The 16,745-nt window shown below is 41.2% G+C and overlaps 1 protein-coding gene across 2 annotated transcripts; it reads right to left on the bottom strand.

The window, feature by feature from the left end:
- Positions 1-214: 214 nt before the first annotated feature.
- Positions 215-16,409, bottom strand: pitx1 (paired-like homeodomain 1). Of its 2 annotated transcripts, XM_083645969.1 has the most exons (4): positions 16,273-16,409; positions 15,178-15,232; positions 5,619-5,821; positions 215-1,522 (listed from the first exon to the last, which is right to left on the bottom strand). In XM_083645969.1, exons 2-4 carry the CDS (start codon positions 15,221-15,223, stop codon positions 965-967), a joined length of 807 nt encoding a protein of 268 aa, XP_083502095.1. In that variant the 5' UTR covers positions 15,224-15,232; positions 16,273-16,409; the 3' UTR covers positions 215-964. The 2 variants fall into 2 exon arrangements, with proteins under 2 accessions (XP_083502095.1, XP_083502094.1); XM_083645968.1 differs by lacking the exons at positions 15,178-15,232; positions 16,273-16,409 and adding an exon at positions 7,109-7,420.
- Positions 16,410-16,745: the final 336 nt, after the last annotated feature.

The following is a 16,745-nucleotide window of genomic DNA, read 5'->3' as shown; positions in this document are numbered from 1 at the left end:
AAGTATCACAGGCTATTTATTTGACACAATCCTTTTAACATAATCGAGTGGATCAATAGCCTGAGGCTATTGAGACAATTGTTCTTATTTTAATTTACCATAATTGATTTTGCCCCTCTTGACAAAGAGGGGAACAGTGCGTGCGTCTTTTCCCGTAAAAAAGAGATTAATTTGGTGGGAAAGAGAAATAATGTGCTAAAAATATACTTAAATCTCTATTTTCCTGTAGTTTATTCAAACAAACATATTACCATAAACACATGAAGACTTTGCATCACCTTTTGTATACAGTTTAGGCTAATGAGCTTACTTCTGCAAAGTCTTACATTTATTACCAACTCGTACAAAACACGTTGCACTCAAGTTAAACATGCGTGGTTTCTATTTCAGCAAACAGAACGCGAAAACTGTTTGGACGGAGAGAGAAAAAATCGTAAAAGTAAAAGCCACTGAACGGGATGCGTTTGCAGTGGCTCCCTGCATAGACGGTAAATAAAGCACACAGAAGCAATATAAGAAGACTACTTATATGTACAATATAGCTGTCTTCTTCTTTAATGGGTCCGGATTCATGTTATATTCGACTTTTTTCTTCCAAATCCTTGTCGAAGCCTCCACCGCATTCTTCAAAGCAAGCAAGCACAAAAAAATGCACAAAATTTGTCCCATTGTCTGTTTCTTATGATAGGCTTATATAGGATGGCTATGTACAATGCAGCAATGTAACACGTCTTCATCATGGAAAAAAATACAAAAAAACCTGGACATTTCAATTGCTGTGCAAGTTCATCGGTAAACACATACACCCGCATAATCCATTTTTTGAAAAATAAATGATTGCAACCAATCCAGTTTAGTTGTCTGTTTTCCGCAGGTAGGCTATAGGCTTTTATGCCGTGTCCGCTTATCATATATATTTATATATTTTTTTTATTTTTTTATTTACAGCCCCCCTTTTGACTCGTCAACTGTTATATTGACAGGCGTTCAGGCTGGAGCCGGGGCTTTGCAGCCCGCTGTATCCAAACGTGGGATGCTGCTTGGACTTGAGTCTGAGTGTGGCCAGGCTGGAGTTGCAAGTGTCCCGGTAGACGCTATAGGGAGAGCCGGGCGGCCCGTACGGACAAGCTGTGGATGACATGGCCGAGTTGATGCCGGAGGTGCCGATGCCGTTCAGGTTGCTGATGTTGTTCAGGCCGGGAGCCGACACTGACATGCCCGGCACGGCGGAGTGGCCCATGCCGGAGGCCGCCATGCTCATGGAGGAGATGGAGCTGGGCGAGGAGAACATGGACGTGGAGGTGAGCGGAGACATGGAGTTGAAGAAGGTGAAGTTCTTGGTGGCCAGGGGCGCCGGGGCCATCTTGTTGGGCCAGTTGTTGTAGGTGTAGGCCGCCGGGTACATGTCGTCATATGGCTGCATCAGGCCGCTGAACTGCGGCAGGTAGCTGTTCTTACACAGGTCCATCTGTTGGTTTCGCTCGCGCTTCCTCCACTTGGCCCTGCGGTTTTTGAACCAGACCTGCAGGGAGATAAACATGCGTTAATGTTGCTGCGGGAATTAAAACGGATAAATCCATTGCTCTTCATGGGTGAACTGGTGTTTATAATTATATGGTTTATTTTGTGTCATATAGAATCGTCTCGTTTATTTGGGAAATTGCTTAAGAATTTTCTCATCCGTTTGGCAAATTAATTCTCATATATTTACTAAATAACTTAGGCCCACACACGCTTTATGCACGTTTAGGCACAAATTGTGCAATTTTGGGGGGGGGGGGGGTAAATATTTCAATACATAGAAATAGCTGAACAGTTATCGATTACAGATCGGATTAGTTACAGATCGGATGTCAAATCTCTGATGATCAGGCTATCTCACAGCTGCACTCATCCAGATGCAATCCCATATTTCAAAGCTCAAGAAGTGTTGATTTTGAGCGACATTTATTTGGAGTTCACAACCTAAGTTTGCTTGTTCACTCATGGAGCTGATGTGGGTCTTGGGCAACCCTGGAGCCCTATAGGAATTCGAACTCCCCTCTAAGGGTAAAAGATGACAAGATTAAACGTATTATTGAGTTGTTAATTGTACCCCCCCCCCCCCCCCCCCCCCCCCCCACAGGAAGTTCCAGACTAATTAGGCTACAGTAGTAAACGCACTACAACTGCACTTGATCCTGATTGGTTGAGCTCCCTGACTAAATCATTACTAAAATTCTTCTCCAATCAGCCAAGTTTGCAGGATTTGAACTGGAAAGTCTCCACAGATTAGTCAGATTAGATTTGATAAATAATGAAAACGGCGTCGAGACGTTTAATATTGTGGAAATTAAAACAAAGAATTTAGTTCAAAAGTGTGTAACATTGCTCTTATTGTTATAGGTTAGCACTCCGCAACATTTCCGCTCAATCTTGTATTATCTGATTTTTCAGTGACAATTATTTTGTGTTCTCAGCTGCTGATTGGGGAGTTGTTCGTCAATCTGGTCAAAACTCAAAAATGTTAAATTAACTCGGGTGTGGAAATAAAAAACTATCACAATGTTGATTTCCCCGAGTTAAATTAACACTGACGATTGTTGTTGTTGCAGTCACATATTCAGGTCTTCAAAATCGTATTTTCTTAAAACAAAGTAGACTCAGCCCTCAGTCTTAATCCGTTTCAGCCCTCAGTCTTAATCCGTTTCACTCCTGTAAAACTGAGAATATTACTATTTAAATCTTTGCATAACGTTAGGTGGCGCTGTTGGAAGCCTTGCATCGGAGAACCAATCATGAGTGTTGTGGGCGGGCCTGCTTTCTGGGGGCAGTGACGCTCATACAGAACCGATGTCTCGCAAAACATCGCAGCATTTGCGGAGAAACATATTAATCACTTAGAAACAAACATAACCTGTTAATAGGAAGTGTTTCATCAGGCCCCGGCAGCTAGAGGCTACATAGTCTGCTGATGACTTCACAGTAGCAAGCGGACCACTTCCGGGTAGGACACATTATTGTAAAATAAACAACAGCTATAAATTTTGTTTGGAGCATATCAGCTTCATGCTCTGTGTTAGGACTATGATAAATGGCATTGCCGCTACCAAATAAAATTCTAATAATAAATGTAGGCGTGTCTGCTGCCGGCCGCCGGGCTCGGACAGACAGTTTCTGACAGTGAAATTCCCAGACGTTTGGTGGCGCAGCTCACCAAACATCTGGGAGCCGAGATTAAAAACAAAGTAACAGTCTGCAATGAAGTGAAGTAATTCCACTTCAAAATAGATTCGTAATGTTGCACTAATTACAACAACTTTTTGTATTAAATTGAATTACTATCGGACAAATTAACGTGCAGCATTTCTCAACAAAACATGCTACAGGATATTTCACATCAGTAACAATGTGTCAGTTTAGCCTATCCTGTTTAACATATAAAGTGTTTTGTCATGCGTCTGAGTCTTTTTTATGAGACGGTTTCATTTTCATTTTGGCTTAATATCTGATAACACTATACAATGATAATTAAACTACCGACTAGTATATTGGTATTTAGGTCAGAGTGTTAAATGTATCCAACAACTGAAGTGAAAAATTAGACACATAATGAGGATAAATCCAGAAAAACGACTCTGGATTTCCTCACGCCTTATCAAAACTTGACAACATATCCGTTAGTCCGCACGTCATTTTGAATTCATAGTAGAAACAGTTTACAAGTAGTATCATCTCTCTGGCCCAGAGAGGCTATTTATAGCCCTACAGAGAACAGGGTGGTATTGACAAATTGTCCACAAAGACATGAGCGATGTGACAGAAGCTGCAGTCGGGTGAGAGAGGCGACATGCAGGTTTGGATTGAGGTTGTTGTTCAGCTTCTATTAGGCTATACACGACATAGTGAAAATAAGTTGCACCTTCTTTTGCAATGTAAACAAGTCCAAACTTACAGCTAATTAAACCAATTATTCCTGACATTCAAAAGAGTTAAACCCCACAATTCACACTAGATTATAATTGCAGCGTTAAATCTCAGAAATATCTATATTATACAGCTTTATTAAATGCTAATGGAATTAAAAGGTCAAGTCCAAAACCTTAAAAGTGTCAAAACAGAGTTAGCGAATCAAAAGAGAGGTATGAATCTGAAATATTCAGGCTGATGACCCGAGTCAATACGCTGCCGTTTATTTTTCTCGGCGAAATATGTTGGAAATTAATTCCACCTTGGCCCCATAAATAAAATTTAATAATAACAACACAGTATTACAGCCATGTTCCGAGACTTTTACTTTTTGCCTACATTTTTTTTGTAATTTGAGATGATGGATCTTGCGCTAGTTGTAAATTAAAACTCTAAAAACGCAGCCTGCATTGCCTTGAGACCTGTGCAAATACAGCACGGTGGTGAAATGCAATTGTTAGCCCGTTGTTAGTGTGTCAGCTATTTTATACTTTAAAGGGGCCATACTATTAATTAATTTCCCTTTATTTACATCCGTGTAATGAAGGTATTATTTAATGTTGTTTAATTTGAATGTAACTTTTACTATTTAAATTTACACTTTTAAAGTTTAATTTAAAAAAATCTAACCCTTTCCACTGCCGTTTCAGAAAAACTTGCTTGATTGGATTCCTCTCCACCCTAAATAAAATCACATGTTGCTCCTATATCTTGGACAGTTCCATGTATTTGGCAGCTTGAACAAATCTCTCCATGGGAGAAACCAGGGTCCAGTCTGGTGATGATGTCATCAAAAGACAAATCCTCCACTGGCTCCATTAGGAGCAAATACACCCGTAAAAATGATGTGACACATTCAGCATATCCAAATAGTTTAGGACAGCTTCCATTTGTGGTACTTTTCAATAAAACACATGTTAATCAATATCAATGTAAATAGGTGTCAGTTTCAGCTGCACTGAATGCTGATGTCCCAGTGTTTTGAAAATGACATGTATTTTAACAGTGTAACTTTGGATATGCTGCTTACAGTCAGGGTTGTTAGAACGACAATTTCCCCCCAATTTATTGTCAACGGCCGGGGGTTCTTCAGCTTGTCTCTAACCTCAGATTGGTTTTCTGCCTTCTAGCACAAACATAATAATGTTGAAGCGCACAGAACAAAGTCAAAATCGAATTGTCAGAGAAATATAGCTCTGATTAATATAGAGCAATGGCGGATAAGCCTATACAAACTCATTTAACATGGGCTTATCTGTTTTCGTATATGCGCTGATGGAACACCACCAGTCTGCGTCGTCATCCTCAATGGATGACCTTATAATGTTAGTGAAGTAATTATCGTGGCAAAATCATCACAACTATACTCAAGTGTAGCCTTGAAGTTAAGCCTTTAACGGCAAGCAGCTGGATTATTTTTTCTATAAGGATTGTTGTATTTATTTGGTTATTTGGTATTTATTTGGTTATTTGGTATTCGAATTAAATTTTTAATTTGTTGCAATGCCTTAGAATAATTACATTATTTATTTTGTGTCATACAATTAGTTCATTTATTTGGGAAATATTTTCTCGTCCATTTGGCCAGTTACCTCAGAATTCTCATATTTACTAAACAGCTTTTACGCACGCATTACGCACGCTTTACGCACGGCTTGTCGGTCTCTTACCCGGACTCTGGCCTCCGTCAGGTTGGTCCACACGGCGATTTCCTCCCTGGTGCTCATGTCCGGATAGCGGTTCCGCTGGAAAGTGGCTTCCAACTCCTGCAGCTGCTGGCTGGTGAAGTGGGTCCGCTGCCGCCGCTGCTTCTTCTTCTTGGGATCGTCCGCGTTCCCGTCATCGCTTCTGTGTTCGACGCTCCTCTCCTTTTCTGTGAATCACGAAAAGAGAAAATAGGAGTGAATTATCGTTTGTCCTTTCGATGGCATGCAAATGGATGACCTTTTTGCCTGCAAATGTCACTATCCAGTCTCCCAAAGCCTCAAAACTCTCCAGATTGCAGATTTTAAGCAACGGGCCCGTCCCGTCCCGAATGAAACAAATCCAAAGCTATCATTTTCTAAAGCCTTTACACAAAGAAGGAGCCTGAAAAACATAGTGACGTCTTGAAGTCAAATATTAACAAATTTGTCTTCGAGTTTGATTATGTCAGACTCGCTGTTAGATTTGCTTCATAATACGTTTTGTTAGATCAATACTCTCTTTACAAGGTATGCCCTCTCTTATCTCCCACCTGCTATCGTGTAGCCTATTCGTGTCCTTACAAAATAGCCCCATTAAACCTAAGGGTCTACACGTGGAAGGTTAATCGCAAAAAGGGAATAGTCCCATGAATGTTTACAAAAAATATAAGCAATGAATGGCGGAATATTTATGGGTAACATGCTGCTTAATCTAAGCCCATAAATAACCTTAACATGGTGATACAGAGGAAAATTTAGCCCACATATTTGGTCAAGTGACTGCAAAACCATTTCTTATAGGGGAGCAGAGCACAACGCGCCTTTGTTTTGTTTTTCCAGAAAACGACAAACCGTAAGAAAAAGAATGAACAGCTAGCATTTGAACAGCGTGCTGCTGGCAATTCGGCAAGAATTATTGTTAGTGCAAGCCTGCTGGATTTTATTAATAGTTCGATAGAAAGGCATATTATTTATAGTTTATTATAATGTATTTGCCATTTACTGACAGTATAGGCATGCAGGCTGTGAAGCTATAGGCTACGCACATTTTTCATTGACAGACCTCGGAATCCTGCCAATTGTTTGGTTCAGCGCAATAAACAAGAAATGGGGTATAGTTAGCCTATCTGCCAAAATATTAATCAGTCTATTATTAAACCGGTAGAATAGGCCTGACTGAGGCTATATTGAGTCTATGAGAATTTACTGCACATTATGTTATGCATTTATCTCTGCCACTGTGACAGCTGCACACTCGAAATAAATTGCCATTAGAATCAGAATAAACAGGCAGTGAGGTTCCCCAGGCAGCCCAAACAGCCACCTCTCCTTTCCCCCAAAGCGTAAAGGTACGAAGCTGCAGAGCGGGTGTCTGTGACAGCCCGCCCTAACGTGCTTATGGAGACATTAAATAAACTGTTATTGCAATCAGAAGAAGGAACTGAGTTGCCATATTGCACCCTCAGCAGCTGTACCTGCCAACTCTGTGTCTGACGACTCGCTGCTTGAGTTCTCTAAAGTTTCTCGAGTGCTCTTGTTGGAAGTTCTCGGTAAATGAAACGTCGAGGAGGCCACGTCTCGGGGCGGCGGTGCTCTCACTGCCTCTGCGTTTCTGTCCAAATTCATCCCACTTTGAATAGGATGTTGCGTGTAGATAGGAAATGGGGTGAATCCTATGGTGCGCGGAGCGTTCCTCTTCAACAGCTATGCTACAAAAAGTCCACCCAAAGACACACCGCTGCATGGGAAGAGAAAAACCGTGCAGGCGAGATTTCCACGAAAATGGTAGTTCTTCAGAAAGAGAAAGAGAGAGAGAGAGAGGAAAAAATGCATATAACACTGCCCACTTCTTCTTCCGTGCAGCAGTGACCGCCCCGCGCGCACTGCTCTGCTCGTATCCGCTGAGGGAAAAACGTCTGCCCGCTGTGAGCGAGAGGAAGCTGTGGCTCTCCAACCCTAGAGATGAGACCCACCCATCTGCTGCGTTTAACCTCCCCAAAATGAGAACGGTCCCACCCACTAAGGCTGCTGCTCACTGCAAAAAATATCCACTCAAACACATGCACTCCAGAGTTTTCCCAATGCAAATCTCTTTTCTCAAACTAGGCACCTGAAGAAATTCCTACTTGATTCAATAAGAAAACCCTCAACAGTTGAAACTGCAATGGAATTAAGCGAACTTATCTCTCCCCTCTGACACTCGACAAAATATAAGGTTTTAAGGCTCTCGCATATAATGCCTTTGTTAAGGTGGATATTTTTTGCAGTGTTCAGTCGCCTTTTCACCATATCTCACGGGAGCGAGCAATGCAACGCTTTGCTTTTTGGGAGTAAAATGGACCTTTTATTCGTGCAGGCATGTTTGAAATAGGTCCAGTGCAACGCAATGGAACGGGCAGCTGGGTGCGCTTATATACACACTCACTCCCACACAATGTATATCTCGGATATGTACTGAGCTGAATAAACATTTGCCATCCCACTGCAGTTACTGTTTTGTCAGCGCAGCGCATGAAAAGTGCCCGATGTAGGCCGACATACACTCTATTATGCGTGTGAATGAGACGCACTGTAAACTGTGAAGTGTCATTCTATCAGTTCACTGCCTTTTTCTTGTCCACCGACATATAAACAACAAGGACCTAATAAAAGCAAGGCGGATCAAAGAGCTCAGATGAATATCTCTCTCAATCCCTCTCTCTCTCTCTCTCTCTCTCTCTCTCTCTCTCTCTCTCTCTCTCTCTCTCTCTCTCTCTCTCTCTCTCTCTCTCTCTCTGCAACATTATCTTGCTGCGTCTTGTCCGGGTGCCACATCATCCATTGGCTGTTGGTCTATTTTATGTTGCAGGAAAATTATTATCAGCTAAATAAATAAATAAATCAGTGAATAAACTTTAATCATGCAGCAAATCTCCAGACACATGCCTGTCTCCAAACAGCTGTCAATTCGTTATAAACACATATAGCCTCACAAATCTTCTATTTTCTTTCAAAGTAGCCTATATCCCACTCGATCCCAATCTACAAAATGCCACTATTGGACATATACTTGAGTAGTGAGATTATTAAGTTTGACAACAGATTTAACATGGATAGTCGCTAATTAATTTATATATTTGAAGCTCAACGATCATTTACGCACACATTTTTTATACAGTTTTGCGGACATCATGAATCAAAATGTTTTGATAGTTTATTAAATGTCGATCGATTGGAGCAAATTTCGCTATCAAAACAAGTTCAACTGATAACAGCATGGTGCGATCACGTTGGAGAAAGAGTAGGCCTATGTTGAATGTAAAAGATCATGGTATTTCTCTAATCTCGTAATCCCCACCACGCTTACAAAGAAGTGCCCGCGATGCCTCACATTGCACTTAAAGTAAACTAATATCCTGATTTCTGTGTCTAACTTCATGATCTGCCCAGATGTGGACTGCTCCAGGTTCCAGAGTGTGTCGCGCTGGGCCTGGTCCCAGTCCCATGGAAACGAGATGCCTGCTGTAAGTCTACTCCTCTGTTCCTCTGTCAGAAACTCACCGCTGTAACTGTAACTGTGCGGCGCCTGCTGGTCAGAAGATACGGGGGCGGTGAAACGTCATGTCAATTATTTTGACGTCAGGTTGGCGCCAGGTAAGTGAGGTATTATAACACTTTCCAGGCTTAAGTAGGCCCGATTCATCCTGGGAATTCAGAAGAGATTTGGATTTTATTTTGCTCGAGAGAAAGCTTGCTTTATTTTTCTAATGGGTCTAGCCCATATCAGTTTCCAGTTGAGCATGCTTCTTGCAAAAATCTCCATCTTGACAACCCATTAACTCTATAGTATTAATTAGTAGGCTAGTATTGAGTCTTTAAATCTTACTTTTATTAAAACAAGTGACACGAAAACAAAACATCCTCAAACAAGTTGGACTATCTCACCTATACGTGTTCTCTCGTTTTAAGTAAAATAATAAGAGCTGATGACTAAACGCTTGTTATAGATGGATGTCATAATGCGCAATTGCGGGTAAGCGGGTACTGAAGCCTATAAGAAAAATAAAAACAAATGGCAGATTTGGTGTTGTAGTGTGGATTAAAGGCTCTGGGTGTCTCTTGGAACATGAGACATGGCTGGCTTGTTGACTCGCTGCACGGCCTGTAGCCTACATGTGTCAGGTGAAGCACATGGGCCAACCCAGGCCTCTCTGCAGTCTGACCCGGCCCGGCCCGGCGCCAGGCTTAAGCATTTTCGGCCTTTGTGTGACAGTGACTTTTGACATGAGATCCCCGTCCAACCGGAAAACTCCCCCGAAGGCCCTTTCAAAAAGGCAATTGTGCAACCTCTCAACAATCACTTGCCTTTTGCATGTGTGTTCGTTCAGCTTTTTCACAAGCGTAAAGCAAGCCTGTTATAAAGCCTCTCTCTGCACAATGCGGTAGCTATCTTAAGAGAGGCGCTCACAAGGGCCAGGTTACCGCACGTTATACCTATAGTTGACACATTAACAAGGAAATCAAATTGCGAAATATGTATATGTCACAGGGTAGAAAACTCCTTATTGTTTTGATTTACTTATTTTGGATTTATTTATTATTATTAGATGTGCTTTTTATTTAATTAGTAGAAGTCCTCTTTATTTAATTATTAGATGTGTTTTGGTTTAAGTGGGCTTTTATTACTTTTTGCAGTATTTTGATTTGTATTTGGAGTGGTGTGTTTTTGGGGAGTTTTCACCCGGACTGATTACGTTTTGCCTGGATTAACTGAGATTACGGACACCTGGAGCAGGGGGAATTGAGTGTGGGGAGCCAATGGGCGAGCAGGACGGGGGAACACTTCTCTCTTATTAGGGTGCAGACGGAGAGAAGCGAGAGCAAGCCGCCGAAAGACAGCACGCAGCAGCCGACAGAGCCAGCCACGTCCCCGCCGACATATACTCAAAATTTTGACATTCACTGTTCCACAAAATTAGAGTTTTTTATTTATTTTTGGGGCCATATCCTTTTGCAACTTTAAGTGTATAGGAAGTGACGCTCATCCACCATGCATCTGGTGGGCCTACACTACAGTGACCCTCCCGTGACCGATTTTATCCCCCGCATCAGCCTTACATCCTGCTGAAGTGCCCTTGAGCAAAACCCCGTGAAGCCAAACCTTTTGTCAAATCGGCCCGCCTGGATGGGAGCTGCAGCCAAAATGCGTAAAATGCAACTGTTAGTTAGAAGATATTGGTCATTTGGCGACGCACAAAATGAGGCGATTTGGTTAAATTCAAGCTGGAACAGGACTGAAGAAAAGACTGTTCTTCTGCGGATTTGGCACAGCATGCGGGCTTGTGGGTGACGTATTTGCGTTTATGAGTAACCCGGAGACTCTGCGAGTGGGCTAATGGTGCCCGCGTTTTGTCATAAGTGACCTCAAGGACCCTGGTCTCGCTGTGTCAACAGCTGCTATTTACTATGCAGATTGTGTAGACTGAATGGACTGCTGTGTAGTATAGACTGAACGCGTGCACGTGCCTGGATGCGTGCGAGTATACGGAGGAAAGGAAGGGAAGATTTACTGTGCGTGTGCGCGTAAAGCCATTGAAGGGATTCCAGCAGATACGCTGTGTGGTGTGTGTGTGTGTGTGTGTGGGGGGGGGGGGGGCGTATCGTGGGTCTATTGTGTATCACTGGAGTGTCAATATATTCAATATCAATATGATATAGAACGAATCAGCGTGACGTCACTTGACACCCAGAAATGCGGAACCCCGCGGTAGTTGTGCCAAACAAACGTTAATATCTCAAAAACTATACATGACATCGCTTATATTTTGACATTCTGAGTGAGAGCAAAAGTAGCTGAAGAGTTTGATGTATAATATATGCATGTCGTGTTAAAGTTGTGTGAACTGTCGCAGTTTTTTAAATGTAAACAGAGTTAGCTGGCTAGAGTCAGACAATCAAGCCAAAATAGCCACTTGGGCTATAGGGTTCCATTGCCGTTGCCACCCAAGTGACGAGGTTTGTTTACCAAAATGCTGCTTGGCTGATCCCTTATGACATATTTTAATTCAAGGGCAGTGGTATCCTTAAGAAAAATAATTATATAATACATTTACACACAGAATGATATTATATCACTTAAGACTATAAACTGTAACCTCCTATGATATTATTATGACACAATGATGTGTCATAATATGCCACATATGATATAAATAATATATATATATAAAGCACGATAGGATTAAACCCACTATTTAGCACGACAGACATACTGTAATAGGAATATTATAGGATTTCCTCTAGTGAGTTTTCGTTTGGGCTTAGTTCGTTACCCACACCGTCCTGTGTATTCCAGTAGATATTAGACTGATAGATGGGGGTAATCTAAATAAGAGGAGGCCATCCCTACCTCCACTCTGACTCTTCCTCTGTTTTGAGGGCACTTGCGTGTGATGGATGAGCTAAAAAGCCTTTCCATCCGGCAGGACAGGTTAAAGGCCATGTGGCAACGCAAACACTATTTTCCCTCCAACAAGTGAAAATAAACTCGACGACCGCCGTTATCACACCAAACACACGTACGCAAAAAAATATTTTTGCCCACTGTATGGTAACCAAACAGAGTATAGCATAGGAACAAACAAAATAACATAATAGAAAATTAAAGCTGCGCTGCAGACTGAAAGCCATGCAGAGGTAACTGGACACGGTGCGTAACTGGAGACGGACGCACGGGGCTGATGACATTATTGCCTTGGTGATGGCTTGTCTGCGCGGGCCAAGGCCTGCGTGTGACCCGCAGCATGACAACCACCAGCAACATGATGTAAATACAATTGGTAAATAAAAAAAAATGATGCAACATTGAGCAATAAGGAACAAATTGGAAAGCATGCATCTTCTTTATTCTCATATAACAGTTTGATACGATTATGATGTTTACTATGATTTTATATAAAAAAAAAAATCATAGTATTAGCCTAAAAACGTGGGTCTAAGTCTATTCTGCGAATTCAAAGGTGGATAATATGAGGACTTTTGATAACACTTCCACACTTTAAAAAAAATAGTAGGCTACTTGCATAATTAATCAAGATTCCATCATGACTTTAAATCCAGGTCCACTCACCGACAAAACCTGCTGTAATGATCCTTCAGAATCCATCACATGCAGGCTGCTGTCAGTCCAACATCCATGGTTTTGACTTTGTAGCGAGGCAACCAGGTTTACGATGCATTAAAGATCTTATAATGCCTTAAGTGAAACCCTTTTAAAGTGTGCGTATATATATATATATATATATATATATATATATATATATATATATATATATATACAGTATATATATATATATACATTATATATATATTAGGGCTATATATATATATAATATAATATTATATATATATATAATACATTATATATATATATAATATATATATATATATTAGGGCTATATATATATATAATATTATATTATATATATATATTAGGGCTGTCAGCGATGCACCAAGTACGGATTCAGATTCACAGCACAGCACAGCACAATACAGATTCAGAGTCACAGCACGATATGGGGTGATACAGCGTTGGACATGGACGGGGTTGGACAGGGATGTTTGTCCGTTGCACTCTTATAGGGAGAGCAGAGCAAGGAACTAACCATTCTACACTGAAACGGATATTGGTGTGATGGTTATACTCCCATAACATGTGTGAATCACTTAGTCATAGTCTATTTTTTATTTGTCTTTATTGAATGTTCCAAAACTGCATGTTTAACTAAGAATAGGCTAATGATTATTTCCACCCACCACTTATTTAATGTGGTTACCTTCTTGTCAAAGGTTTGGAAGGAACAATGCATGCTGGAGGAAATATGCAAATGTGTTTGTCCAATGCGGTCCAATGGCATTGCTCTCTGTCAGAACTTGCTTGGATGTCCTGAATCCATGTTGGTTTAGTAGCAAAAGTAATCACGAGTTAATAGCAGCTTTCCACAAAATCATGAACAATGAAGAAAACCAGAAGGAATACAGTTCCACTTTTACCAAATAAACCAAAATTGATGTTCTGCGACAAGTTATATCACCCTGAAAACCCAAATATTTGAAACTAGTAAAATTATAAAATGATCTGTCAGTGCAATAATGTAAACAAAATAAGTTGTTGGTCCCTCATAGTAAACATAAACATTATAATGACATCTTCCCATATCTGTCAACCTGTCACAAGTAGGTGGCTGACTCCTACTGGAACAATTTGATGTACCCATTACACTTAACTCTGGAAATGGCTTCTACACCCTGCTTCAAATCGTTCTTTATAAATTAGAATATAATGCAACTTAATCCCCATCCCCGAACCCACAACCTCTGGCAAACTACTGCCAAAGTTGCCTATACCAGCCCACCCTAATGTGGCTAAAATCGGGACTTCTATTGAATTGAAAATAAATCTAAAATTCAAGATCAAGTAATTAATTTGCATTCATTTGATTCCCAATCACGATACACTGATAAGAATTATTAATATTTAATTAAAAATGCTTTGAAATGCAAAATAATGGCATTTTAAACATGCAATACAAATATGCAATTAATCGCAATTAACTATAGTTAATTGCAATATTAATCAGATACATTTTTTTTATCGTTTGACAGCCCTAATATATATATATATATATATATATATATATATATATATATATATATATATATATATATATACACACACACACACACACACACACACACGTATATCGTGAAAACACAAAGTCATTGATTTTGTCTTCAGATTTACGCGGCACTCTGGTCTGGTCAGATATATGAGTGCATGTGTCAAAGTGTAGGCTAAACCATCCAATTCGTTTTGCATTCCATTCGTCGTCACAGTAGGCTAATCGGCATATATAGCTATTAAAAAAATGGGCCAAATTTATTTTGAAAACGGATTTATTATTTATATGGCGGAAAATCCTGTATACCCATCCACTTACCTGGTCAGCTTTTCCTTCAATCTTTTTTATTTTTTTTTATTTTTTAATGTCATGCACGTTGCCATCAGTTGGAACAGGAATTGTGACTTGGAGGAAATCAAAAGTTTAAAACCCAAATATAGCCTATAGCCTACAATAATGATCGCAGCTGCTCCCATAGGCCTATACAGCGTCAAAATTCAGTCTGCTCTTATAACATTTTTTAGATTTCAGCACTCTGTCATTTGCATCTCTGTGCAGTGCCTGATATTTCCGCATATCAGCATGTCTTACAACCCCCTCGCACTTATACACCGCATAGAATATCCGTACAGTGTCACTTTTAACACCGTCTACGTGTTGTGATATGATCACATGCGTTTCACGCATAATAACATTCAGTATGGGACTCAGTTTCAACTGCATGGCCGCATATGTGTCAAACAAGAAGCAGGCCTCGACCTTCCTGATTTATTTTGCTCTGGGTTGGGAACCTCATCGTTTTTGCAAGCTTGATTTGCAGAATATTAAACTACAGAAAAATCAGATTATCAATGGTCTGATAGCTAAAAAGACTATAGACATACCTGGATCCCCGCAAGAAATTACAGTCTTCGACAGATTCAGTTCCATTTCAGTTGCCTGAAACACAGAACAAGCGAGCATCAGCGTTCATTCTGTGGAAGAATGAAAAGTTTGAGGAGAAAAGACTAGACCATTTCTTATAGCCTATCTCTTCAACCAAACATCTGTCTTTAAGGTTATTTCAGACTAAAACACTTCAAACCGTCTAAAAACGAGACATTATACAACACGAATCCTTTAAACATCCGGAAATATTATGATTTATGATAGTATTTTTCTAATATGTTGTTGTTCCTGTGCCTTTTGACCGTCTTGATTCTGAAACAAATAAGGTTATTGGGGGGGGGGGGGGGGGGGGGGGTCCCCGGGGGGGGGGTCCCCACTATGGCGATCTTCAGGCAAAAAAAGAACCACACACACACACACACACACACACACACACACACACACACACACACAGCGTATCTGCTGGAATCCCTTTGCTGGCTTTACGCGCACAGTAAATCTTCCCCTCCTTTCCTCCCTACTCGCACGCATCCAGGCGCGTGCACGCGGCAGCAGCCCATTATTTTCATGTGGTTCATTTACCGCGCGTGTCAGGCAAAGATTATTGGATATTCACGGCAGACTGCACGCGCGGGAAGTATCATTATGTCTATACAAATGCTATACTCGTGCGTATTGGCTGAATGCAGCCACCTAAGCACACTGCTGATAAGGCTATTATCCTGACTACAACTAGGCTAAATATAGCTACTTGACTTCTGCGAAGATACAAAATGACATTTCTACAAATCCTGCCCTTGTGTTTACTCCAGAAATCGTCACCGTGCCCACGCGTAATGCTCCATCCACTCAGCAGTCTGTTTATGGGACACTCACTCAAATAAAGCCTGTTTGACCCTGCATGTCTCTGGTGAGTCGCATGTGTCAATATTTGCTCTCTTTTTTTACCCACGCATCTCATAGGCAATTTAAACTGGACGATTGCCGCGCATAAACAGCAGCAGCAGCATCCGAGGCAGGACGTCGGCCATCATCTCCCCTCTCTTCCCGAACAGACAACTCGTTTTCGGTCAGTTTAGTGTTTTACTCACCGGTTGGTTCCCAGCAGAGGCAGACACAGGAAAAAAGTGTGAAAAGCCCTCAGAGTTTCTCCATGCAGGTGTTTCAGTAAATCCACTTTTACGCGTCTGACTGTCTGCTGCGCCGCGCTGCGTCCAGGATAATGAATGAGCGGTGCTTTGGTTTTGGTCGCGCCTCCGCAGCGCTGCCTGGCTTTTCTTCACCAGCCGCCTTCTGCACGCCTCGGGGTGACGTCACGCCAGCAACCCCCTGTCACCCCCCAGTACCCCCCCCCCCCCATCCTTAGCTTCTGACTGCACCCTCCTCCTCCCCATATAGGCCTATTCTCATCATCTATCAATATTCTCATCATCTTCATTCCGACTTTTGCAACGTATAGTCTCACAGCAAATTGTTATAGCAACACAATGAAATGTGAAATGGTCCAGAGCAGAAATAAATATAGTTTCACAAAAACGCCGGAATGAAACGTTTGTATTTTACG

Source organism: Poromitra crassiceps (assembly GCF_964638095.1).
Source record: "Poromitra crassiceps genome assembly, chromosome: 1".
NCBI classification, from domain to species: Eukaryota; Metazoa; Chordata; class Actinopteri; order Beryciformes; family Melamphaidae; genus Poromitra; species Poromitra crassiceps.
This window is presented reverse-complemented; position numbering and strand designations above follow the sequence as displayed.